Raw genomic sequence first — 27,783 nt, forward strand, 5'->3', positions numbered from 1 at the left:
CAAAATTTTTTCCACTTTCTACATTGGTTTTATCTTGGTAATGGCACTATTTGCGTCCCCTTCTTATCTATTTGCATCGTATCTAACTAGGCAGTTTGATTAACCTCATTCTTCCACTGATTAAATAAATGTTCAACGATATTTTCCAACAAAAAGAAATTTTATAACCTATCCACAATCACCAAAACAAGGCTGTAAAGCAGACCTGCTGTTGGTCTATGCGAAACTCGGATTTGTGACTTCAACCCAACACTTATCCTTGTGGTACCTCACTTTAACCCATTTAGGGATTGTATCATTTACTTTGAATTCTTGGTTTCCTGTTCATTAACCAGATTCTTTCCAATGTGCATATAGTGTACCCTAGTCCCTGCTTCTGAAGCTTCAGTACATAATCTGTTGTGTGGCACAGTATCACACAGATATGACATCAGTCACATGCCCTATGTTCAGACTTGAGTATATCTCCTCTTAGAAACCCAGCAAGAAGACTTGTGATCTGGCTCCAATTAAAATCTCTATAAACAGGTCTACTTTTATAAATTTTATAGAGGAGCATTTTATGGATTATAAAGCCCCGCGAATGATGAGCAGCTATCTTGCCTGGCTCTCTCGTTCACAAGAGTGCTTATTCTGCTAAACACCCCTGTGCTATCTATGAGCAAGCCTCTGCCAGACTCCTCTGGCGGTAGGTTATGTCTTAGAGAATAAAAGGATTGGTAGAATTAAATTGGACATACGGGACCCTTATCTTCCACGACCTCATCTGTGGGGGCCTTCATACATTTTAGACTGACGGTCGAACCTCTTGATATTGGCGGGTTCAGCCAAAGTTAGTCTAATTTGTACGGAGACCATGAAGTTATATATCAATATGAATATACAACGTACAAGCAGCAAAGGGAAAGTAATGAAGTAATGTTCATGTAAAGGGCCCTGAATATATCTTATGATGGTCGACATCAATGGTAAAGGGGCATTCTCCTTAATTTGGCAAAGCTGTAGAAAAGTTACAAAGGTACTTTATTTTAACTTTTACTTTGTTGACTGTTGAGCTATACACCCATTATGAGTAGGAAACCGGGGGCTCATACATGGAAAATATCCAAAATGTTCACTAAACTATGTAAGGTATTTTACACAGTCAAGTAATATAATACCATTGAGGTATTCAGGCAAATTCGGAAACTTGGGTGGAGACGTATAAAGTAAAGAAATGTAAGGTTTAGCACTTAGGGTGTGATTACAAATCTGCTACTTATGCATTTGGGACACAGAAATGAGATGGAAAAGGATTTATAAGTACTAGTCAGCTGTAAACTAAAGCACAGCCAGACAGCTGCTGCCAAGGCCAAAAGGAGTGAGCAATGCATAAAGACGCAGCATGAAGAAAGCAAAAGGCATTAAATCAGCCACTTATGTAAGATTGTGCACATGTTTAGCTTCTTTGTATGGAAAGAAAATAGCAGATGTTGATGAGATTGTGTGAGGTATATTAATTTATTAATTATGGGCTGAGTGCAGAAAAATTGAAATTATAAAATAACTTAATAGGGACCATACACATTATCGTTAAAGGGCTCATCCAATCTCCTTAAGTGAGTCTGTACAGTCAGTGTAAAAATAAGCAACTTTCCAAATTACTTGTTGGTTAAATTTTCCCTCATTCCCCTAACATCTCTCATTTTCTCACTCATTGGTTTTAGTTCATTGTCAAGGCAACTGGCTCTCGCTGTGGTCTAGGATTGGGTGCCAATTATGCGCAATTCCTCCTGGGACCAGCAGGGATTGCACATTCTGGAGCATTTGTGCTAACTTCTAATCCCGGCCACCTTTGTTCAGCCACCTACCAGGGGCTACTAGGGGGATGGTGGCAACCGTGCTTACAATAGCTGGTTGTCATAATCACAGTGCTTCCGATGCTGCGGAGGCTGGCAAAACTGCCTTGTATAGCAGCATCGGGAGCGTCCATGTGACAATGCTGTTCACCTGGACTGTCTGTCATTCGGTAGAGTCTGCTCATCCACCAACCGGAATGCTGGCAGGTTGGGCAGAGGTGCGCTCCTGAACACCGATCATCCCCTTTGAACTGAGCAGAGACTGAACAGTGAGCCCCTTTACATAAAAAGAAGGATCTGCTGTAAGTTCTGTGGGAATGAGAAGGGGATGTCCAGGCAAATTAATTATCACTATGTTTATATTACTAAACCATTCCAATAAAAGTTTTCACTATAAAACATGAAATGTCGCATTCATCATTTTTTGTCAAGTGTGTTAAGAGCAGATATTCTGCAATGCACTTGATCGATATCTACGACAGTGGGTTTATGTGAAGAAAATCAGGAATGTAAGTACCGGGGTGTAGAGTTTGCATTGGGACCTGGGCTATCTGCCAGTAACAGTTGGAAGGAACATCAAGTTGCTCCTTTTGCCTTACATTTTGCAAGATTCTGAAACATTGCAAATAATTTACGCTTCCCAAAAAATTTGCAGCAAAACAGAATCACTCAATTTTTGTCGCCCAGGATGACACCATAACCTGGAATGCCTATGTATAGTCCTTATTCCTGCTGCCTCTGCAAGAAGTAATGAAACGCTGCATTAACAAACACTTCTTGCACGTGACAGTCTACCTCATCTTCATAAAAGCAGCAGGGATGACGTTTATTGTACACATGAAACTAAATTAGCAGTTGATTTGTGTGTGCTCATAAAACGAGGTATTCTAGATCATCCTTTCCTTTTGCTTGGAGTTGTTGTTAATCACATTCCCATCGTGGAGAGAAGTTTGAGTGACAAGGGCCCCTGAGCTGAAATGTCTGTCTCCTACACATTGTGTAGTGTTTATATGAAGGCGCTCTCAACCTTAAGTTGGCAGCGGATCAGGAATTGCAGATGTTGCAGTGAATTTCATGTTAGTGTTTTGATTTCCTTCCAATGTGTTTCCTATCTGTGCCTTAAACAGTAAACAGGTAGTGAGCTAATGTAAAAATGCTCCCAGAATAGAAAAATAATCATTAGCTTTTCTTTCTCTTGTGTATCCTGTCCCCATAGTTGCACTGTATTAAGCCCGGTCTCTGACTTGAATGCTGTGTACAGCAGGGAATGCTTCTTTAAAGGGGGTTCTCCACGACCTGTTCAATTCCTGTTTAAGTATAGTATTTCTCCTTGTAAAATAAAAATAACAGATTCTCTTCTCTGGCTCTGGCGTCATTCCAACTAAGTTAGGGCTCTTGTGATATTCTTATGTCATGTGAGCCCTGTAGTTAATCATTGGCTGTTATAGGGCTGCAGGGCTTGTGTGACATAATAATGTCACTCAAGCCCTGAGAGACCCAGTAGCAATATCACTGGAACGGTTCCATTGTGGAAGAGGAGTATGTATTATTTTATTTTAAAAGCGGGAATATTTAATTTAAAAAAATGTTTAATTTTCAAAAAGGTTGTCCAGGTAATGGACAACCCCTTTAAAGAAGCACTACATTTGTTTTTTTTATTTTACCTATATCTGCACCCACCACCTAGTTCTGTCTCACACTGCAATCTTATATACAGTGTACTTTCTTCCAGTTAGTTTAACCTCCTGTTTTCTTTAATAAATTACAGGTATACAGCAATACTAATACTGGATACTGAACTGTGATCTCCTGTATTATGACTGAATTACAGGAGCTGTGCAGTCATCAGCATTAGCTTTAATATGAGAACTTAAGTGGTACAATTCATGAGATTGTATGATACCGACTGCTCAAGTAATAGAGATTATGACCCCCTTCAGAGAATATTAAGCCATGTAATTCCCAGGGGTAAAAATGAGGTCACATGATGTAAGTAAAAAAAAAAAAAAAGTATAGGATGAATTTTCAAATAGAAAGGGATCACCAAATAAGGTAACACTATTATATATAGTGAAGGAAGTGGCAGGATGAATTAAAAAACAAAACTTGGAGTGCTATTTTAATATTGGGTCTTGTACGCATATGTATTTCTTCCATCTAGTTATGGTTCACTGATGGAACCTCTAACTATATTTTCCCTGAAATGCCGGGACATTCTTTAAAGTGCAGTCCAATCTACTGACACCATGTCGTAGAGGAGGAGGAAGAGGAGATGTGTAGATTAATATACTGTTCTGTCTTGTTGCAGTGATGAGAGTTACAATGTGACAGACTATTCCATGTTGGACCAGCTCCATGTTGAGCAGTGTGACAACGAAGAACCACTTTCTCCTTTAAAGAACAGTGCGCCCATCCTTTACTCGAGACAAAGCTCAGCAAACCACCTGTTCACACTCACCATCCGAAGCAATTATGCAGGAGACGAGGTGGAGATGCTGTTGGGAGCAGAGACCCTGTAAGTAAAGATCAGGTCTTGAATCACTTCACTGGGGGAACAACCTCAAAAATGTCAATTTGACATCCCTTCTTGTCACTTCCTGCTGTCTGTCACAGCTAAAGATAAAGACCATATTATTTTAATTAACAAAAAACATTAATAAAAATCTCTCAAATGTCTGGTTTGAAAAATATAGGTATTTGTATGTGCTGCGTGGAACTCCTCTTTAAAGGAAGCCAGAATATACAGAAAAAGAAAAAAAGGATCCGTGCAGTCCAATATGCTAAAAATTCATTGTTTTTATTCTATCACATTAAAAAAGTAGGGATATCCTACATTTCTTTATACTTTTTCAGTAAGCCAGAATATAGTCCTATTTGTGGGAAGCATCTTAAAGTATAGAAACATGAATTTCCAAAGCACCAAATATTGCCCAAATGTTTCCTTTATTGCTTCATGTTAAAAGAAAAAAATCCATGGCAAGCCTGATGTAATAAAGTAAACGTTTGAGGAAAATCTGGTGCCTTGGAAATTCATTTTTTTAATTGTATTAAAACGACTAGATTACGAGTTGCTTCCAAGAAAAAGCACAGATCTTGCAGGAGTGGTGTGAGGGATTCCAATACAGACCTGGGAGCATGTTACAGAGCAGGAGATGCTGAACAGATACTTGTATGTGAAAATATTCTGTATTGTAATTTATTGATCTAAACTTCTTCTATTGTCATGCTATGAAGTCCAGTAGGTAGTCCATTCATAAAGGAGATGCTTTCATTTACTGATCAGGACCGCCCACTGGACTCCAGAGCCCAGAATTAGCAGGGAATCAATAGAGCAAAAATTCATACTGAATCTTTTCCCAAGAAACTATATATCAATCTGCTCAGCTCATCTTGTTTTACAGCTTGCTGCCTGCTTATCGGCCACCATTGTTAAAGGCAACTGTCAGAAAACATTACCCCCCCCCCTCTCCCAAAAATAATCACATGCTGAGTGAATGGAAGTCCACCTGTGTGTAATTGAAGTATCACATATACACACCTTTTCTGAAAGGCCACAGAGGCTGCAACACCATTAAGCAAGGGGCACCACTAACCAAACAACACCATGAAGACCAAGGAGATCTCTAAACAAGTCAGGGACAAAGTTGTTGAGAAGTACAAGTCAGGGTTAATATCTGATGATCCCCCGGAGCACCATCAAATCCATTATCATCAAATGGAAAAAACATGGTAAACTCCATAGAGGTGGCCTTTATAGAAGGGCAGAAAAAAAGCCTTTACTTACAAAAATTGTAAGGCTCATTCTGAGTTTGCCAAAAGACATGTGGGAGACTCCCCAAATGTCTGGAGGAAGGTGCTGTGATCAGATGACACCAAAATTAAACTTTTTGGCCACCAAGGTAAACTCTGTGTCTGGTGCCAAACCGACACAGCTCATCACCCCAAGAACACTATCCCCACAGTGAAACATGGTGATGGCAGAATCATGCTGTTGGGGTGTTTTTCGACAGCAGGGACAGGGAAAATGGTCAGAGTCGAGGGGAAGATGGATGATGCAAAATACAGGGATAGTCTTGAGCAAAACCTGTTTTCAGTCATTTGAGATTAGGACGGAGGTTCAGGAGGTTCACCTTCCAACAAGACAATGACCCAAAGCATACTGCTAAAGCAACACTCAGTGGTTTAAGGGGAAACTTGTAAATGTTTTGGAATGAACTAGTCACAGTCCAGACCTTAATCCAATTGAGAATCTGTGGTCAGACCTGAAGATTCCTGTTCACCAGAGGAAACCATCTAACTTGAAGGAGCTGGAGCAGTTTTACTTTGAGGAATGGGCAAAAATCCCAGTGGCAAGATGTGGAAAGCTCATAGAGACTTATCCAAAGCGACTTGCAGCTGAAATTGCCACAAAATGAGACTCTAAAAAGTATTGACATTAGGGGGTGAATAGTTATGCACACTGAGGTTTTCAGTTATTTCTATTTGTTGATTGCTTCACAATAAAACGAAAATCAAATGTTCACAGTTGTCGGCATGTTCTTTACATGAACTGATGCAAACCCTCAAAACACAGTGAAATTCCAGGTTGTAAGGCAGCAAAACATGAAAAATGCCAATGGGGGTGAATACTTTTGCAATCCACTGTAAGTGCATTCACAGTACTGGTGTATTTGTTTGTATGCGGTGGTGAGAATAGTGATATTTGTCACACATAATTCTATCCTTATCACATACATCACAGTGATGGTTCCTGAGGGATTGTAGACTTCTGATAGGTAGTATGGACAGGACTGGCATGAAGCAGAATCTTTGGCTCCTTTTATAGGACAGGGGGCTGTAATCATCTCTGGGTTCCCCTGGTATCTGTTTTCCATCAGTTCATTCCCTGTACTTAACCCCTGAGGCTCTCCGGTGCAGATGAATTGTTAATGACAAAGTGTCAGTAAATTCCCGAGTGTTGCGGAGTTATCACCTCTGGTATCATGACATGATAGGATTACCGGCTACAACATTTACTTTCTGGGGCACATGGGTAGTCCTGCTCCGCTTGTGCTTTATCCAGTACAGTGTTTTTATTATCTCCATCGTCCCCCACATAATACATTTGGTGTGTTCATGTAATTCTTGTCTGTAGCTGGATACTGCTGGGTTATATACACAGACCTAATAGACGTTGATGAAGAGCTGCCATAATATAGAGAGGAGAATAAACAGATCTTGGAGAATGTGCAGCTTTAGGCCGTTCTGAGGAATCGAGCAATATGTATACTATATACAATATGTATACTATGTACAATATATACAGTATATACTGCACAAAGCATCTGCCCACTACTCCACCTGCCCTGGGCTGATTATCTGCTCTTTGTGACCACAGTAAGTTGCCGTGTCTGCCAGGACTCTCTTAACCCCAATACTTGGGAGTTATCACTACAATCCACAATAATCCCCTATTTAAACTAAACATACTTTAATGGCAGCACTTAAAGCAACCCAACACCACTTAAAAGTATATATAAGCACCAATGAATGTAAATATGAGTATAAAGAGGACAAAAAGGTTATGAGTATAAAGAGGACAAAAAGGTTACACGTATAGTGAGAAATCATGGCCTGAAGTAGTGACTTCCTTTTACATCTAGTGCATTAGAACCTGACAGCCTCCAGACAAGTTTGCATTATATTGGTTTAATATATGTCCTCATTTGGCATGTGAAGTAATAAAACTTTTATGAAAAAATCCAATAAAAAGGACAAGCTAAGTACCATCAATAACTTGTTAAAGTATAATTGAAAGGGCCAGACTCCGATAATAGCATACCCTGTAATCTGCTAGCTAGTATTGCCCCTATGTGGCGCGCTGATTGATGATCATTGATTAATTGCTTCCCTGCTGTGATGGTAAATAATGCGGAAATGTCTGATAAAGGAGAATCCACCCAATACCGTAACTTGACGTTCGTGGGTCCCGATATAAAATCTCCAACAGGCCTTTAACAATCAATGGTCTTTAATAGTATTGGTCTTCTCATATGGATCCAGGGGAGCTTTTGTGCCCCCCTTGGCTCATGATCCCCCTTTATATCTGATACGTAGTCTGATCATAGACTGCCAAGCCCCTGATGAATCAAGGCAACACCGAATGAGGAAACATGTCGGGATGTTGCATAGGACAGACAGACGGAGCAATAATTTAATCTAGCTAGAAATCTGTTCTGAATCAATGGTATTGCTCCGCTGTCGAACATTTCTCCCCTTATTACCATCATAAAGCAAGATGATGCACATGTACAGTATAGACCAAAAGTTTGGACACACCTCATTTAAAGATTTTTCTGTATTTTCTTCACTATGAAAATTGTATATTCACACTGAAGGCATCAAAACTATGAATTAACACATGTGGAATTATATACTTAACAAAAAAGTGTGAAACAACTGAAAATATGTCTTATATTCTATGTTCTTCAAAGTAGCCACCTTTTGCTTTGATGACTGCTTTGCACACTATTGGCATTCTCTTGATGAGCTTCAAGAGTTAGTCACCGAAAATGGTCTTCCAACAATCTTGAAGGAGTTCCCAGAGATGCTTAGCACTTGTTGGCCCTTTTGCCTTCACTCTGCGGTCCAGCTCACCCCAAACCATCTCAATTGGGTTCAGGTCTGGTGACTGTGGAGGCCAGGTCATTTGGCAAAGCACCCCATCACTCTCCTTCTTGGTCAAATAGCCCTTACACAGCCTGGAGGTGTGTTTGGGGTCATTGTCCTGTTGAAAAATAAATGATGGTCCAACTAAACGCAAACCGGATGGAATAGCATGCCGCTGCAAGATGCTGTGGTAGCCATGCTGGTTCAGTATAACTTCAATTTTGAATAAATCCCCAACAGTGTCACCAGCAAAGCACCCCCACACCATCACACCTCCTCCTCCATGCTTCACGGTGGGAACCAGGCCTGTAGAGTCCATCCGTTCACCTTTTCTGCGTCGCACAAAGACACGGTTGTTGGAACCAAAGTTCTCAAATTTGGACTCATCAGACCAAAGCTCAGATTTCCACTGGTCTAATGTCCATTCCTTGTGTTCTTTAGCCCAAACAAGTCTCTTCTGCTTGTTGCCTGTCCTTAGCAGTGGTTTCCTAGCAGCTATTTTACCATGAAGGCCTGCTGCACAAAGTCTCCTCTTAACTGTTGTTGAAGAGATGTGTCTGCTGCTAGAACTCTGTGTGGCATTGAGCTGCTGTTAACCTGCGATTTCTGAGGCTGGTGACTCGGATAAACTTATCCTCAGAAGCAGAGGTGACTCTTGGTCTTCCTTTCCTGGGGTGGTCCTCTTGTGAGCCAGTTTCTTTGTAGCGCTTGATGGTTTTTGCAACAGCACTTGGGGACACTTTCAAAGTTTTCCCAATTTTTCGCACTGACTGACCTTCATTTCTTAAAGTAATGATGGCCACTCGTTTTTCTTTACTTAGCTGCTTTTTTCTTGCCATAATACAAATTCTAACGGTCTATTCAGTAGGACTATCAGCTGTGTATCCACCAGACTACTGCACAACACAACTGATGTTCCCAACCCCATTTATAAGGCAAGAAATCCCACTTATTAAACCTGACAGGGCACACCTGTGAAGTGAAAACCATTTCCGTTGACTACCTCTTGAAGCTCATCAAGAGAATGCCAAGAGTGTGCAAAGCAGTCATCAAAGCAAAAGGTGGCTCCTTTTAAGAACCTAGAATATAAGACATATTTTCAGTTGTTTCACACTTTTTTGTTAAGTATATAATTCCACATGTGTTAATTCATAGTTTTGATGCCTTCAGTGTGAATGTACAATTTTCATAGTCATGAAAATACAGAAAAATGTTTAAATGAGAAGGTGTGTCCAAACTTTTGGTCTGTACTGTACATTAGTGGCCTGCTGAAGGCCCTTATCACTATTATTTTGCTACTCGTGTGAAGCTCAACTACTAATAATTCACTCTTAGGCCATGGCCCCACTATCAGTATTTGGTCAGTATTTTTTCCCAGGAGTGGGAGCCAAAACCAGGCGAGGAACAATCAGAGAAAAGGTATAATAGAAACAAGTCACCAATTCTGCATTTATCACCAACTCCTGGTTTTGGTTCCCACTCCTGAGAAAAAATACTGACCAAATACTGATAGTGGGGCTGTGGCCTTTTACTGCAATACTGAGGTATTGCAGTATATAGTATATCATCCAGTGATCATGGGTTGAAGTCTCCTAAGGGGCCTAAAAAAATAAAGTAAATTTTTTTTAAAAAAATACAGATATTCACTAAAGTCACCCAATTTTTACCCCTTTAAAAATTAAAAAAATTAAAAAATAATAATAGACATATTTTATATCCCCTCATCTGTAAAAGTCTGGTCTATCAAAATATAAAATGAATTAGCCAGGGGAATAAATTCCATAATGAGAAAAAGATCAAATTGTGAGGTTTTTGGTCACAACCGCACCCTAAAAAAAGCAGTAAAAATCGATTCAAAATTCACATGTATCACACAAAAATGAAGACTCCGAACAGTCAAATGGTGACACAAAAAACTATTTTTCTTTTTTTTTTTTTTTTTTAAACAAACTTTAGAATTTTTTTTTCACCACCTAAATAAAAAAAATGTATACAAGTTTAATTTCACCAAAGCTGTACTGACCTGGAAAGTCATGTTTCTAGATCTGTTTTTACCATACAATGAATGCCATGCAAACAACCCAACCCACCCCCCAGAAAATTGCAGAAATACTTTCACGTGGAATTATTTTCCCCATTTTTCAGTTCACTATAAGGTAAAATGAACTCTGTTACTCAAAACTACAACTGATGAACAAGCCCTCATAGGGCAATGTCGATGGAGAACTAAAAAAGTTATGGTTCTTGGAAGAAGGGAGGAAATATACAAATGTACATACGAAAATAGGCCGAGGAGGCGATAATAAAAAAAAATAAAAGTAGCAGCTACGTGCCGCATAGGAATAGCAACCAGCTAACCCTGAATCAGACACCAGCGGCAGATACCGGTTATGATGCTGTATGAATTGTTATATTTTATTATATTTATACTACTTAGCTGTTTTTTATTGGATTATATCATATAACATATGTTTTATTACTCCCCAAGACCACCCATGGGAGCTTTATATTGATATACGACAGGGTATCAGGAAAGTACTGTCCGCTCTCCTGCAAAAGGGGGCACAGGACATTGTACTGTACAAACCTGGGATGGGATCAAGATCCAAATCCTACACCTGATGGCTGAAGTTGCATACGGTGGCATCGTACCCACCGCCTGGGCAACAAGGGGTAGTTTGACCAACGCTGTAATAACAGCGTATTGCAGAAGTATATATTACATACAGGAATATGTGTAATAATTACTATTCTTGCTTGGCATTTGCTTTTTATTTTTGATTTAGTTGAATAATGTGAAGAGTCTGATCACTACTTTGTGTCTTCCAGGAGTGACCGAGCTCGTTGGATCACTGCACTGGGCCAGAATAGAGAAAAGGCTTGCACGGACAGAACCAGTAAGTACATTATCTAGCTGTCTCATGCTGCCCCCTGTTGTTTGCTTGGAAATCTGTTCTTTCATTTTAATTTGCTGGTTTAAGGGTATGTTTGATGTTTTTTATGCTCGGAAAACACAGGAAAAAGCAATGACAAAATGTTCCAAAGAATGGACCTATTAATTTCCTTGTAAAAACGAGTCACTGTTGAAATGTTTTGGCTTTTGAGTATCTTATAAAAGAAGTATTTTCAGGGATAACTTCCCGATTTCTTGGACCCCCACCTATCTCAAGAACAAAGTGGAGGTCGATCATGTGCACTGTTGTGCTGTCATGTGGACCCCCAGCGATCGAGCTATTATCCCCCATTCCCTGGATGGAGGATAACTTTCAAACTTGAAAATACCTTTTTAAACACTTCAGGCTTTCAAAGACACCAAGCATTTAAAAAAGCGTCATGTATAGTATTCTGGAGTTTTCTGATTGGTAGACTCAATACTTTGTAATACAAGTCTATGGGAAGGCTAAAAAGACATCCAGAAGACGTTCGAGCGTCCTTTTCAGCATTTTGCTTCAAAAACGTTATCATTTTCTTCATTGTTCAATGAATTTAAAAAAAACTTTCAGAAAACGGTAGTAAAAATGCACCCAATGAACAGCAGATATTCCTGAAGCGTCTTCTGCTTGAAAAATGGCCATTTTTGTCCCCTGGAAAAAGACTCTATGTGAGCATACACTTGGGGTATATACACATTTGGAAGGGTTATCTGGTGATGCATCAATGACGTTGCCACCTTGGGCACAATCAGCAGCTATTGTGCACGTGTCCTACTGTAATGAACCGCACGTGTGCATAATACCTAGAGATCGTGCATACGTCTCAGCAAGTGTGTGAGGTCATAATGTGATCCGCGACACACACTTCTGATGCAGAAGTGAGCGTCACTGGAAAACCCCCTTTAAAGTGTAATGTTCTTAATATAGTAATGTAGGAAATATATAGGATGCTTATGAAACTTTGAAAGGATGGGTGCTGATAAATCCTATAAATAAAGTCATTCAAGGGAATCGGTCACCCCCTGGACGTATATAACCTATTAATATGGGCATACAGGTGATAGAAATGTTAATCTAGTCCTACCTGTATGCCCCATATTAATGGCCTTATTATGACATTTTTTTTTTTTATATTTATGTTAATGATTTCTCTAGGCCCTGAGCCCGAAGGAAATCCTCGTTTCCTGTCTTCATTATAATATCTCCCCCCTCCCCTGCGTGTCCCAGTACCCTGCGCCCTGCACTCCCTGCCACCATCTGCCGTCACTCGCCTGTGCAGAAGATCACGGAATACACTATTCAGTGATCTTGTGCGCAGGCACCAGCAGTGACTCGCAAGCACCTGCACAGAAGAACACTAGGTCATCAATGTCTGATCGGTCGGGGTTCAACACCAGGCAGCCCTGCCATAGAGCTGCTCTAGGTGCCAGCTGCTGCCGGCGGCCAAGACAGCTCGATTGCAGAGCTGCTCCATCTTCTGATAGTGGCGGCGGCAGGGTACTGCACATCCACCAACTATTGATTTGAATAGGAAGCGGATGTGTAGTACCCTGCCGTCGCCACTATCACAAGACTGAGCAGCTCCTCAATCGAGCAGTTCCGGCCGGAACTGATGTGATCTGCGTGACAGCGTGGCAAATCAGGGATGTTCATGGGCAGAGCCGATTTTTTTTTGGCGCTAACAAGCCAGAACCCCGAACACGAACACGAATTTGAAATGACGAACAAATTCGCTCAACACTAATCCGGATAGGTCATCAATGAAAAAGTCATCAATGAAAAAGTAGTGGACAACCTATCTAAGTTTTTTTCTGAATGTTTAATTCAGTGGATCGACAATTGGGAACCAGTAGGGCTGGAAATTAGCTCTTTTGTCCTTTCTCATATTTTTTTTAAACTTTATGGATATTTGTCTTTTTTCAGTCGTATAGACTCTGTATCAATAGAATCTTAATATTAACTTAGAGACACAAAAATAAATTCCTTTATATTGATTAAATTATTATTCAATGTATTAGATTAAACACTGCAGCATGGAACATAGCATTACCTGAACGCCATGATTTTTCTTTGTGTGTTTATCATGGCGCTGCACTTAGATGGAACATGTGCTCTAGTAAAGCGGGCTTTGTGCCAGGGACATACATCCCTGTGACTTTGTAAATCCAGCTGCTTTTCCGTGCATACGAAACCCACATTATGACATCACTGGGATTTCCTGTTACAGCGTCCAACTTCCCACAGCTAGTTTAGTGAAGAGGACGGAGATTTTATTACAATTTCTGCATAATAAAAGGGAAACTCATAGCAAAAGTGTATAGTGTGGTACGCCTAGGGCTTTGCACGACACAGGGATCCTCTCCTTAGGGTAGATTTTCTGTAGCATTTCCATGGCAAAATCCATGTCTTACATGAAATCCTCAATGAATTCCACACAAAGAATTGACATGCTGTAGATTTAAAAATTTGCACCGCTGGTAAGTTTATGAGCTGTAAATTTATGCAACGTGTAAAGGAGATCTTTTAAAGTCTTAATAACTTGTTAATAACTCATGGACCTCCATCCCTTCCAGACCTTCGTGAGACAAAACTGGTGCAAAGGAAAAGTTAGGCATTGGCAATCATCATGTTCACATGGAGTTTTGGAAGCATCCAAAAGCCAGGAGTTTTTCAAGTGGAATCCACTGCAGGAAGACATCCCTAAAGAGGTTGTCCTATACTTGTACATTGATGGCCTATCCGTAGGATACGTCACCAATGTCGGATCGGCTGGGGTCTGACACCCGGCACCCCCGCCAATAAGCTTACTTGTGGAGCTGGCCGTCTACTTATAGTGGCTGCCACCGGGTACTGCACATCCGCCTCCTATTCAGATCAATAGGAGGAGGATGTGTAGTACCAAGCCTTGGCCACTACAAGTAGACGAAGCAGCTCGGTAAGTTAGTACTTCTGGCTGGCGGCACCGGCACTGATATCAACTGATTGGAGGGGGTGTCGGGTGTTGGACCCCGGTCGATCAGACATTGATGACCTATCCTAAGAGTAGGTCATCAATGCAAAAGTGGACAACCTCTTTAAGGAATTTAATGGCAGAGTTTTTCTTTTACTGAAGAGGTTTTAGAAGAATTTTTTTTTAATTTTTACTGAAGTGTTCTTTGGATTTGGCAATTTTTTGTTTGGAGAGGTTTCCGTCAGTATCCGCTTCTAAGAAGTGACAGGTGCTCCCCCCCCCCACCAGGCGTTCTTCAAAACCCCCTCAAGAAAAAAAATCTAATAATCTGTTCACATTTGCTTCCAAGTGATTTTTGAGAATTTATCAGAAAACTCAGTCTAATATCCAAAACTGAGCCTAAGGATTTGTACACATGACACATTTATAGAGTGGAAAATGAGCGGACATGTCAAGTTTTGTAGGAAGATTTAGAGAGTTTCTGCTCCGTTTCAGCTTCAAAGACTCCTCAAACTGTGGGTACAAAGCCATTGGACTCGCTCAGACGAGCGTATTAAATGTTTGCGTAATGCACATGTGCAAAATGGGTAGCACAAGGCCCAATGCAAGTCAATGTGGTCGTTCACATGAACGTCTTTACACACAGACTGTTGGCCTACATGTAAAACAGTCACAACATCAAAGCAGCGCATGCTGTCAGCCTGTGCGGTAGGAAGCTCTGCTGTGTGACCTGCAGATAACTTGATGGTTTATAGGTTATACAGTGCTGGCCAAAAGTATTGGCACCCCTGCAATTCTGTCAGATAATACTCAGTTTTTTCCTGAAAATGATTGCAATCACAAATTCTTTGGTATTATTATCTTCATTTAATTTGCTTGCAAGGAAAAAACACAAAAGAGAATGAAGCAAAAATCAAATCATTGATCATTTCACACAAAACTCCAAAAATGGGCCAGACAAAAGTATTGCCACCCTCAGCCTAATACTTGGTTGCACAACCTTTAGCAAAAATAACTTCGAACAACCGCTTCAGGTAACGATCAATGAGTTTCTTACAATGCTCTGCTGGAATTGTAGACCATTCTTCTTTGGCAAACTGCTCCAGGTCCCTGATATTTGAAGGGTGCCTTCTCCAAACTGCCATTTTGAGATCTCTCCACAGGTGTTCTATGGGATTCAGGTCTGGACTCATTGCTGGCCACCTTAGAAGTCTCCAGTGCTTTCTCTCAAACCATTTTATAGTGCTTTTGGAAGTGTGTTTGGGTCATTGTCCTGCTGGAAGACCCATGACCTCTGAGGGAGACCCAGCTTTCTCACACTGGGCCCTACATCATGCGGCAAAATTTGTTGGTAGTCTTCAGACTTCATAATGCCATGCACACGGTCAAGCAGTCCAGGGCCAGAGGCAGCAAAGCAACCCCAAAACATCAGGGAACCTCCGCCATGTTTGACTGTAGGGACCGTGTTCTTTTCTTTGAATGCCTCTTTTTTTTCCTGTACACTCTATGTTGATGCTTTTTCCCAAAAAGCTCTACTTTTGTCTCATCTGACCAGAGAACATTCTTCCAAAACGTTTTAGGCTTTCTCAGGTAAGTTTTGGCAAACTCCAGCCTGGCTTTTTTATGTCTCGGAGTAAGAAGTGGGGTCTTCCTGGGTATCCTACCATACAGTCCCTTTTCATTCAGACGCCGAAGGATAGTACGGGTTGACACTGTTGTACCCTCGGACTGCAGGGCAGCTTGAACTTGTTTGGATGTTAGTCGAGGTTCTTTATCCACCATCCGCACAATCTTGCGTTGAAATCTCTCGTCAATTTTTCTTTTCCGTCCACATCTAGGGAGGTTAGCCACAGTGCCATGGGCTTTAAACTTCTTGATGACACTGCGCACGGAAGACACAGGAACATTCAGGTCTTTGGAGATGGACTTGTAGCCTTGAGATTGCTCATGCTTCCTCACAATTTGGTTTCTCAAGTCCTCAGACAGTTCTTTGGTCTTCTTTCTTTTCTCCATGCTCAATGTGGTAAACACAAGGACACAGGACAGAGGTTGAGTCAACTTTAATCCATGTTAACTGGCTGCAAGTGTGATTTAGTTATTGCCAACACCTGTTATGTGCCACAGGTAAGTTACAGGTGCTGTTAATTACACGAATTAGAGAAGCATCACATGATTTTTCAAACAGTGCCAATACTTTTGTCCACCCCCTTTTTTAGGTTTGGAGTGGAATTGTATCCAATTTGGCTTTAGGACAATTCTTTTTGTGGTTTTTTTCATTGAAGACAAATTAAATGAAGATAATAATACCAAAGAATTTGTGATTGCAATCATTTTCAGGAAGAAACTGAGTATTATCTGACAAAATTGCAGGGGTGCCAATACTTTTGGCCAGCACTGTATATTGGAGCTTCCTGACAGCTTTCTGTCAGTGTAACGAGGGCGGCCATATTAATACTGTAGTGATTACCTGCCTACACAAACGAGTGTAAAATGCTAATGAAAGGTATTTAGGAATTTATACATAATGACAGTTTTTTTTTCAATCCCTGCAGAATCCCTTTAACAATATGGATGGTTAAACCTAACATCTGTTCCCTAAGTAGTTTGTTCTTTACACGGCTTCCTTATTAAAATTTCTGAATATATACAACTGAGGTACATAAAGGGTAAACTTGAATAATGTATAATAATAATGTATAATCAGCCGACTTATCAGATGTACTGTAGACGTGAAAACTGAATCCTTGTGCAATACTTTGACTATATATGTGTTTCCTATTTTGTTTTTCTAACATGAATTGAAGTCAGTTTTCTTTTTATTCTTCCTTATTGTAGCTTTAACACAAGTGGAGATTATCAGGACCTATACCGCCAAGCAGCCAGATGAGCTATCTCTGCAAGTTGCTGATGTCGTCCTGATTTACCAGAAAGTTAATGATGGTAAGTTTAAAAAACAAACTGGAAACCAGTACTTAAAGAGGACCTGTCACCAGGTTTCTGCTATCCCATCTGAGAGCAGCATGATGTAGAGGTAGAGATCCTGATTCCGGCAGTGTCACTTACTGGGCTGCTTGCTGCACGTTTGATAAAATCCCTGTTTTATCTGTAACAGATCTACCAGTTCTCTGAACGCTGAGCTCTGTATAACCCTGCCCACACGCTCTCTGTGTACACTGTGGATAGGCAGAGAGTTGTCAATCAGTGGAGTTATAAAGAGCTAAAAAAATATGGAGGACTTTGTGGCAGCAGGTTTACTAGATCAACTTTGTGGACTTTTGTCCCCCTTCTTATGATTGGGCAGCCTCAGTGGGGGGAAAAGTAAATGCCCCATAGAAAGGAATCACTGTTAAGTGCCCCCTTGACTGAAGGGGAAATTTGGAGAGCGGGTGCAGTAAAATTCAGAAGCCCAGCAGGCCGACACAACAAAGCTTTTTGAAAAGTTTCTACATTTTTGTGCAACATGTTCTCGCGCTAAAATGTTGTGACTTGGGTTTCATGGCAGTTTAAATCCGCTCTGGTGAAATGGGCTGCGCGGAGGTGGGTGTTGCCAGGCTGCCCCATCAGTCATCAAGTGTGCCAGTGTTTAGTTCTCCAGCAATGCTACTCCAGTCTTTGACGTGGTGTGGCTCACGGAGGTCCAAGCCACTCGAGAGATGCTACATTTATTAAGTTGCTGTTAATGAAGTCAGCAATTCAACTCCAGCAGTACTGAGGTGACGTAACTTTTTAAAGTCGCTGTCAAAATCGCATTGGTTTTTGGCATGGCTTACAGAGCCTATAGCCTGGAATACCAGCAGAATTCCATGTAAAAAAATCTGTGTGGATACCTTTAGAGGGTAACCCAGCAGCCTTTTTTCTTACTGTTTTGTCTCCTCCTCGCTGAATAAGGAGATGGATATGCTGTCCACGTTCCCCCTTTTAAGATGTGTATTAACATAATGTATCTTAATGTGTATTGTGACATGTGTTATTAGTGATGGGTTGTATATTGCCTGACAGTAGGGAAGGTAGGGTTAATATTTGGGACTAACCCAGAGTGGGAGATGTTAAGGGACAAGGACAGTTTCCTGGCAGGAAGTTAGATAGGTTTGCTTCTGGTACACGTGGGGCTCTAAGGTGTGACTAGTCAGTAGAGCCGCCTGACACGGGTGTCCGTGACGTGAAAGGAGAGCGAGATCTGGAATAAAGAAAGAAGTGACAGGACAGAGTGAAGCACCGGATACGGGTCCTGGGACAGGACTCATAGCAAGTACGTCCCCGAGTTTATAATTCAGAGAGGTAATGGGTCAGGACGGAACAGAGAATGTGAGATGATGAAAGTGCCCTGGGCAGGAGTTCCAAGCCGTCAGCAAGCTGAGAAGCCAAGTACTGGCCATATTGGCAAACTAGTCCACTTAAAGCACCACTCCAGCGTTTCTTTTATTATTGTACCGCTAGAGTGTTGCTTTAAATGTAATTCCCCTGCCTCCTGTCTGATACTCACCTGCCACCGCCTTCATTTTCCAGCGTCGCTCCCGTCAGTCTCCGGCGAAAAGTGACCTGTGGGCAGCTCCAGTGTTTCATGGAGGTCACTTTACATTACAAGTCTGAGAGCCTCCTTCTGACTCTCAGACTTGTTTTGAGAGCTTGTGACGTAACTTCTGACTTCCGGATAGTCAAAGGTTACGGGCACAAGATGGCGCCGCGGGACTGGTGTGGTGCCAAAAAACTGTGAAGACGCCGGATGGTGAGTATGTGACCAGGGGACTTACAATTAAAGCGTCACTTCAGCGCTGAAAACAAATGCTGGAGTGGTACTTTAAGAGGACAATTGAGAATAGGACTCTCAATAACTGAACTGTAGAAGTGTGGTGGTGAAGACGGAGAAATGTGAGGCACAAACAAGTAAACTTGAAGAGGTAGAGATTGAGTGTGAAGATGCTCCGTATTGTGAAAAAAATGTTCGTGAAGTTATGTACCCGCTATCTATTGTATATAGTTCCCACCATGTTAATGTTGCGTTATCTTTGAGTGGTGGTCTTCCTCATTGAACTTCCCAACATCTGGTCCTGGCCAACCGAAGTAATCGCATCATGCAGCCTGCAAGGATGTAGCGTCCCCATAAATGAAGCCCACGCACCCAGCCAGGACCCCCACCTTCATGTCGTGTGCTGGGGCGTAAGGGACCAGTACCTCACCGCTATCGCCCCGTGCCACATTACAAATCCGTCACGTCATCTTACTCCTCAGTTCTTTTTAATAACACAATTCCATTATTGTCATTTGCTTCACAGGATGGTATGAGGGTGAAAGGCTGAGGGATGGAGAGCGAGGCTGGTTCCCCCTGGAGTGCGCAAAAGAAATAACATGCAAAGCTACAATAGAGAAGAACATGGAGCGTATGGGGCGACTGCTGGCACTGGAAACTAATGTGTAGAAGGGCATGTTCACATTGTCCTTACCGCTGGATTTGCACTATAGTAGCAGCACTGTGTAGTGAAGTAAGAAGGACCTGGAGCGGTGACGGGTGTAGGACTTACCCAGGACGTGGCTGCACTTTCTGGATGACAGCTCCCTGCTCATCACTCCACATGTTTTTAACCTTCTTTTATCTCTGTAATTCTTAAGTGAAAGTTTTTACTCTCAGATCTTCAAACATAACTCGGCAGGAAATGACTAGAAGCACGCGGACGATACGGAGACCCCACAGCCCATGGGATCATCCTGCATAGCACGCAGCGAGTGCTCGAGCCCACGCGAACTACTCTCTGTGGACATCGGAGCTGTGACCATGTTCTGGATTAATGTCAGAGCTGATATAATGTGGATTTTAACAGGCTGGAGCAGCACGATGCATTTCACCACTACAATGTGGCGGACATGTTCTGCAGCAATGTCAGAATGAGTCGGAGTGGCCATAATACCATATTCATTATATTTTCCTTATCGGGACCATTCCTTCATGTCTGTTTTTAGCTTACCCTTTGCAAATTCTCAGGGGTTAGCCATATCTGGGGACAATTCTTTTTCTTAAACGCATGTAAATGGGGCTTAAAATAATTTTTGCAATTTGGATTCATTAAATTTATCTTTCGCTGGCTCCTTATTTCACAACCCATTTACCGTAACTATGGTTAAATGTGGTCATAAATCAGCTGGGAGGAGCTCAAAAGGAGAAAAAGCGTCAGAAGCACTCCCATTGGATAAACAGAATGAGCTCACTGATGGACACTAAGTTAACTCATTCTACAGCCAGCAAGGCAGAGGCTATAGAAGGCAAATGGTGCAAAATTTAATGAAGCCATATTGCAAAAAAAAAATAATAATTTTTAATCAAAGCTGCATGCATCTAAGCAAAAAAACAAAATTGTACCCTTAGGCGGATGACCTCTTTAATATTTTGCAGTATTCTCTGTAAAATAGGGGGTGTATGACATAAGAAAAAAATGTCTGTTTTATTTTCCGCAAAAACAATATCAACCCATTAAATTAAGTTTCTGGTTTGGCTTTTTATTCTAAGTGATGGTCCTATAAAGGGACAATATTAGAGCTCACTCACACAACAGTAGATTCTCTCATCCGATTATGCTAATGACACTGATCAAGATCTCATCAGAATTTGATCACAGTGTCCGCATAGTATGATCCGATTTTCTCGGATGAGGAGAAGATGGAGAACAAAATTTCTCCATTCTGTGAATGCACGGAAATTGGACTGTACTCTGATGTCATCTGAGTGCAGTCCGATGTTTTCCACGTACCCATAGACTTGAATGAGTGGAATCACATCATGTTGCTATTTTTTCACACACAGTCTGTCAGTAAAAAAAAAAATCGAGCATCAGCACAGCCCTATTGAATAACATTGGCTTGCGCGCTAACAGATAGTACTCATCTGATGTATACACCGGTGTGTGTGAGCCCTTAGGATTGTTATCTCTAATAAGTGGCACAGAGTTTCATCTTCCTTATTGAAAAGCCTATTAGAAAACTTATTACAAGACACATGCCCCTTTACTGAACTTTGCACATTTTCAAAAGTGAGAAAATCAAATATACGCCTGCTATAAAACAAGCAGTCACAATGGCAAGCAACCTCCTTTTCTGATTGTTTTGCAGCTGATGTGGGCTGTTATCTTTTGGAAGTTCTTATTGTGACTTATTATTTATAGAGGAATATATGAATTGATAGCAGCGCACATGCAAACAGGACATCACTGGGATTACAGACCACAGGCAAAATAGCTTAGAGATTTAACATTGAAAAATGGGAACTTAGTGGGCGACCGTAATCAATCACCATGTGGCAATCGGTGACCCCCTTGTAACATAGTACCCTTATAAAGGGGACCTCTTAGTAAATATGTATTTTATGGTTACATCACTTAGAATAAGTTTTAAAAATAAAACAATGAACTTATAACACATGAAACAATTGTACATGATGGGCAGGAATAAAGTGTTGGTGATAACTGCAATATATGATAGTAAGACTTGTGACACTACTTCTCGCTGTATGACAACTCCTATCATGTATTTCCTTCCAGCATCAGGACAGTCTAAGACTTGTGTTTTTTTACAAACCCTTTCTAGGAGTTCCACATTGTTTACAAGGCGTCTTGTGCTGTTCTAGTAAATGTTCTAATCCGAGCACGCTCCCGTCCCGGGGCCCAGCGTCACGTGCCTTACTGCTCCTGATAAACTGGAGACCTGTCGCTAATTAATGCCATTTCTAATACTGCAATGTTTTCTCGTATGTGCCTCTGTACATAAAAGATGTTAATAATGTCAAATATCAGCACCGTGTGGTTGTGAATTATTTTTTTTGCCATGGACCCGGTCAATTCAATTATCCAAAACAGAAATGGGCACACTGAAGAGGACATTAGATCACAATGGGATGTGGTTACTCTGCATTAACTGTGGACACAACTTACCCTTATATAGTAATTGTACTTTCGCGTAACTTTTCAGGATAAGATATCTGCTGTACATGAAGAATAACTCTATAGCAGGCCGTTGTGTGACTTGTGTCCTACTTATTCACTAGTTTTCCCCTCTGCAGGCTCACTCTGTAATTTGCAATCCACTCTGAGCTGGTGGGGGAGACTTATCAGTGGTGATCTCTCCCATACACAGGACAGCATACAAAGATGAATTTCTGCTTTGCACTTTTTTTTCTTTTTTTAAACGTGCACACATACAAGCAACATGGAGGATATTACACTGCAGTACTGAGCAGGCAGGATGTGAATCCAGCACTGGACAGAAAGAATTTGTTTGAAAGTTCAGCATGATCTTTCTCTGTCTCTCCCACTCTTCCTAGAGTATAATGTAACATGAAAACACAGTGAGCCTAGAAGCCATTTTTTTATTTTTTTTCAAAGTGGTTAAGAAGTTCAGGAGGCAAAGGAAGCAGATTTCATAGATAAGATAGATATACTAAGACATTTCTTATATTTACGTGTACTATTTATGCAGAGTTTTTTGAATGTTCAGTTCCATTTTCAAGACCTCCTCCAGAGCTAAAATCCACTATGACAATCATTCAGTAAAGCTTATGCATGAGCTGCACGTATTGTGGAAATTCACTAACGGCATTTTGTACACTAGTCTTAGGCCAGAGATTTATTCAAAAGCATCTGCATCCACAGAGATCTGTTTTTTGCTATGCAAAATTTGCACAATCAGTGAAATCTGTTCATATGTTCCCAGGAACTAAAAATACAAGTGATTTTGCTTATATGGAGACCTCCATTTAAAGGGAACCTGTCACATCAGATAACAAAATTAACCTGCAGATGTAGTGTTAGTCTGCAGGTTAATAGTTTGAGGAAGCTGCCCAGCCACCGTAGTAAAAGTGCGGCCGGTGGGAGAAAATGCAAGCCGCATCCGAGAGGAATAAAGTTCATTTTCTCAGGGGGAACCAAACATTCAGTAAGGTGACTGGACACCTTTCTAACATTATTGACCTGCAGATTAACTCTAAATCTGAGAGCCTGAGCTGATGTGACAGGTTTCCTTTAAGTGCACATTTGTAGTTTTCCTCATTAGGCTGTATCTATACATATCTGCCAGAAAGGGAGGAGCTGCGAGTGTAATGGCTGGAATTTATACTAATCCTCAACTCTAATACTGCTTCCATGACACTTCCCTGTATGTATACTGTTTATGGCCAGTCCTTGACCTCAGTGGCGTACAGCAAAATACCAGAAGCCAGTGATGTGATGGTTACAGCCAAACCGTTAGCTGCAGTATAATGTAAGCCGCAAAGAGCATTGGCAGAAGGGAGGGTAAGTGTGATTTCTTTTAGCAGTATTGGTATCTGTGGGCAACTGTTACAGGGAAGCTATCAGACCATTATGTATTTTATTTTTACATGGCACAATTTGTATTAAAAATAGTAACTTTGCAATTTTCACACTGACAAATGATAGTCTAAAAAAAAATGTAAGTTATTGTTTAAGGAAAAAAACACATGTAAATTAGTCACAATGAACAGACCCCCAACTCTTTTGTAGTGAAGTGTCTAGTGAGCGTGTGCAGAGGTCACTGTGGCAGGAGGGGAGCAGGGTCAGCGGTGACATCACATAGTGGGATTGGGGGATCCTGTGTCATCAGCTGTGTATAGAGGTTAGCACCTGTCATAATCCTGCCTCTGATACTATGGAGCCTCGGTGCAAACACTTACAGAAAGGACAGGAACTGAGCCTGAGCCCCAGTGGCCAGGGTGAACATTTTAAGATTACTAGTTTATTTTTTTTCCCATAAAAATTGTTATATGAAAAAAATATATATTTTTTTTTCTTAAATACATATAACACAAAAACCTAGTTTAAACAATAGGTACATTTTCACAATCCAAATATTATTTAACTATTTGAGGGGAATATTTCTTAAAAATGCTGCTCCAGGTAAGGGACCCCACTGCATCCTGGGCAGCAGTTACTGAGACAACCAATCAAAGCCCTGAAAGTACCATGCAAAAAAGGCCATGTTCACATGTTCACTTTTTGATCAGTATTTGTAAGCCAAAACCAGGAGTGGGTGATAAATACAGAAGTGGTGACGTGTTTCTATTATACTTTTCCTCTGATTGTTCCACTCCTGGTTTTGGCTTATAAATACTGAACGTGTGAACGTGGCCCAAGTCCTATCCATTAGCATAGGACCCATGCCCCATACTTACCGGGCAGCAGACTGTTGTCGTAGCAAGCGGACAGCACTGTGCCGTTTTGCCGCCCTAGGTAGCTGAGAATAGGAGGCTATGTCAGCACCAACATCTTTCCATTGTGATTTACTATCCAGTTATATTCATAACACTGAACACCACAGAATCCAGGTACTGGGAAGACTGGAATCGCTCGTCTTAACTAAAAGCTGTGTCAGAATTCACTGAAAAATGACAAAGCAGCCATCAACCAGAAAATATGTATTTTTATTGTATCCAGATAACAGATCCTGACCTGTAATATCTACAGGAACATATTAAGATAAAGTCACAACTTTGAATTTTACCAACACAGGCGGAAACTACTTTATCTCGCTGCACCTTCTTCTCTATGTGCAGCTTTTCTTAAAGAACTAAACACTGGACACTTTTTATATTTATGTGTCTTAATTGCCTGCAGATTGGGGGGGTTTAGGTGGGATTCTGTGTCCTATCTCCTAAAAACCAACTGAGGAGTGAACAGAGCAGAGTACAGGCTCAGTAGAAAGCCCATGAGGCTATGACTATTGAATCCGTACTCTGCTGTGTGCACGCCGGCCCCCGAGCTGCACACTTCTCACATGTTTTTTGGGAGATTGGTGGGAGTCTCAGGACCTGGAACACATCCTAGATGCAGGTAATTAACGTACATAAATAAAAAATAAAAGTTGTGTCACTGCAGAACTTGTGGCAGTAGCACTAGAAAGGTTTTTTCTTAAGGGGGAGGTGGGGGCTACACGGTTGGCCATTTAGTCAAACTGGCGACGCCTCTTGGTCACCCATACTACAGCTGAAATGTATCCCACCGACGAGACATTGAAGGAATGTCATCAATGTCTTCAGCGAGACAGACCCTGGAATTGGCCTCTTATAACATTATATCCACTAGATAAATAAACATGTTACATTCTGCATCTTACAAGCACCTTTAAGGATGCACTTCTATATTGTGAATGGCAGGGGGCAGCATAAACACAACTACAGTAGTATAGTGCCAGTGCGGTATATAACATTCTAAGAGGGCAGATGGAGGCAAATCTCCCATTGTGGATCTACTGTAATTTAAAGGGGAACCTGTCACCAGCAAAAACACTATAAACATACACATATGGGGTTAATTTGCAGGTTAATAGTATTACTGACCCACCCGGCGCCTGCACTTAACTGAACGCTGCAGGGAGAAAATAAACTTTATTCCCCCCAGCAGCATTCGGTTTCAGTTACAGGGGCGGCGCTGGTTCAGTCACCGCTCTCAGAATACAGAGCGGCGGCTGTAACTGCGCCCCTGGCCCTGTCTGACACTCGCTCTGCATTAGGGCTGGCCGTCAGTCAGGGCCGAGGGTGCGGTTACAGCCGCCGCTCTGTATTCTCAGAGCAATGACTGAACCGGCGCCTCCCCTGTGACTGAAACCAAATTCTGCTGCCGGGGGAAATAAAGTGAATTTTCTCCCTGCAGCATTCGGCTAAGTGCAGGCGCCGGGCAGGTTAGTAACACTATTAACCTGCAGATTAACCGCATATCTGCAGGTTAGTAAGGTTTTTGCTGTTGACAGGTTCCCTTTTGCTGGTGACAAGTACCTAGAACTTTTATTTCATGTTATCAGATTTGTTCTATCAGAGAAAGAATAAGAAGACCGTTAGAGGGCGCCCACACGGATCAGAAATGCAGTGCACTTTCCTTATGGAGAGTCCGCTGCATATTACAGTACCAGCACTTTTTTTTTTTTACAAAATCTTATACTGCAGAGAAAATCTGCAGCATAAACTGACCAGCGCTGAGGATTTCACATCCACAGTATCAACTTATCCCATTGACTTTGACTCTCTGCAATAAAAATCTGCACACGATTTGGTGTGTGTTTTCCCTATGCGGCCGTTCCCTTAAGATGTCGGTTACAGCCATCCAAATGACTATTACATAGACGTTGACTTACAACCTGCAGGTTACTGCAATTTCCTACAGAGCTTTTCCTGGATTTTCCTCTTGTGAAGTGAGTGATTCTAATACCAATTAATTAGGGGACGACCTAGAGGAAGGTCATTTCTTTAAGTGCATTTACACTGCACGATTATCAGGAACGCTCGATTTCATGAAAATCGTGCAGCAGTCTAAACAGACTGTCGATCACCCAACAAACAAGGTAAAGGCTTGTTCATCAGGTGAAATAATCTTTTGGGCTGCACAAAAGATCATCGTTCTCAGCAGCCAAGAACAATGGTAGCCTGTGTGCACTGAAGATCTACAGGCTATTAAACGTCTGGCAAACATGTTACCAGATGGCGGTAGAGTAACACTGCACATCGCACAGTGTAAATGGACCTTTTCGTAGTTTTAGGGTGCAAAATTACCAGCCAGCACTTTAGGAGAATTATCTGTAGAGGTTTCATGCATTCTGCTGCTCATTTCAGATCTGTAAAATAAAACTCATGCATTTTTGTTAAGAAGGAAATTCAGTGAAAATCATTTTCTGGGCATAGATGCATGAGACCATATTAGTGAAATCTCAGCACTGTGCCCAAGGGGTCTGAATTCCCTATAGAGCCCTTCTCTTCAGGAAATCAGAAATGGTCCATGTGTCACCAGTGTGATCTCATTTGTGCATTAAAGGAAAAGATGGCCTAATGTGTTAACTGGTTGTTTAGGGATCTGGAGTGCTCGCCAGGCATCAGAACAGGCAGAACATAAATAAAACACTGGCTCACAAACCTGGCCTTGCAGATATGAAGTATCAGTGCCATTAACGCAACCTATATAATAACAAATAACAGTAAAAACAATGACATCCTGCCCAAACTTTTGGCATTTAACAACTGCTCAATTCTTGTTCGAATTATTTAAACGTTTCCATCACAAATGGCCGAGCCTGGAACAGCCCAGACTGACCAACACTTACATAGAAATGAAGACGAGGCAGACACGGCAATGTCCTATGTACAGCAGTAAAGATGGCGCACACCACCTAGAACAGGCGTCCTGGGAACGAAGGATCAAAGTCCTTGGCTTGCCCACTCTCCTGTGTGGTTATCAGGTCAATGATGGCTGACAGCACAGCACAGTCTCTGGAGCTGGTGTCATTCCAGTCTACAGGCTGCGGCTTTTCTATCTTCTCCTTTAAAAGTGAATCCAACTCTGTCTTTAAATCCTACAATACAGTAATGATTATCCGCCAGTTAGAATGATTCCGTTGCTTAAAGGGATCAGAAAACCCCTTTGCCCTTGGCTGC

General features: G+C 41.4%; 2 protein-coding genes across 3 annotated transcripts in view; one reads left to right on the top strand and one right to left on the bottom strand.

Annotated features, from left to right (window-relative positions):
* Positions 1-22,146, top strand: part of ARHGEF26 (Rho guanine nucleotide exchange factor 26) — a 160,576-nt gene extending 138,430 nt beyond the window's left edge. Inside the window, exons 12-15 of the mRNA XM_073674753.1 lie at positions 4,147-4,353; positions 11,316-11,383; positions 17,205-17,309; positions 19,643-22,146. Of these exons, the coding sequence (XP_073530854.1) occupies positions 4,147-4,353; positions 11,316-11,383; positions 17,205-17,309; positions 19,643-19,785 (523 nt within the window). The 3' untranslated portion in view covers positions 19,786-22,146. The remainder of the gene's footprint in view (positions 1-4,146; positions 4,354-11,315; positions 11,384-17,204; positions 17,310-19,642) is intronic.
* Positions 22,147-26,053: 3,907 nt separating this feature from the next.
* DHX36 (DEAH-box helicase 36) overlaps positions 26,054-27,783 on the bottom strand; it is a 48,897-nt gene continuing 47,167 nt past the window's right edge. The window contains exon 25 of one of the 2 annotated variants that reach the window (XM_073674755.1): positions 26,054-27,701. In XM_073674755.1, coding sequence (XP_073530856.1) covers positions 27,519-27,701 — 183 coding nt within the window. In that variant the 3' untranslated portion in view covers positions 26,054-27,518. The remainder of the gene's footprint in view (positions 27,702-27,783) is intronic. The other variant, XM_073674754.1, reaches the window with a different exon arrangement.

The sequence above is a fragment of the Phyllobates terribilis genome, unplaced genomic scaffold, assembly GCF_046119375.1.
Source record: "Phyllobates terribilis strain yellow unplaced genomic scaffold, ASM4611937v1 Scaffold_3__8_contigs__length_932513732, whole genome shotgun sequence".
Classification (NCBI taxonomy): Eukaryota; Metazoa; Chordata; class Amphibia; order Anura; family Dendrobatidae; genus Phyllobates; species Phyllobates terribilis.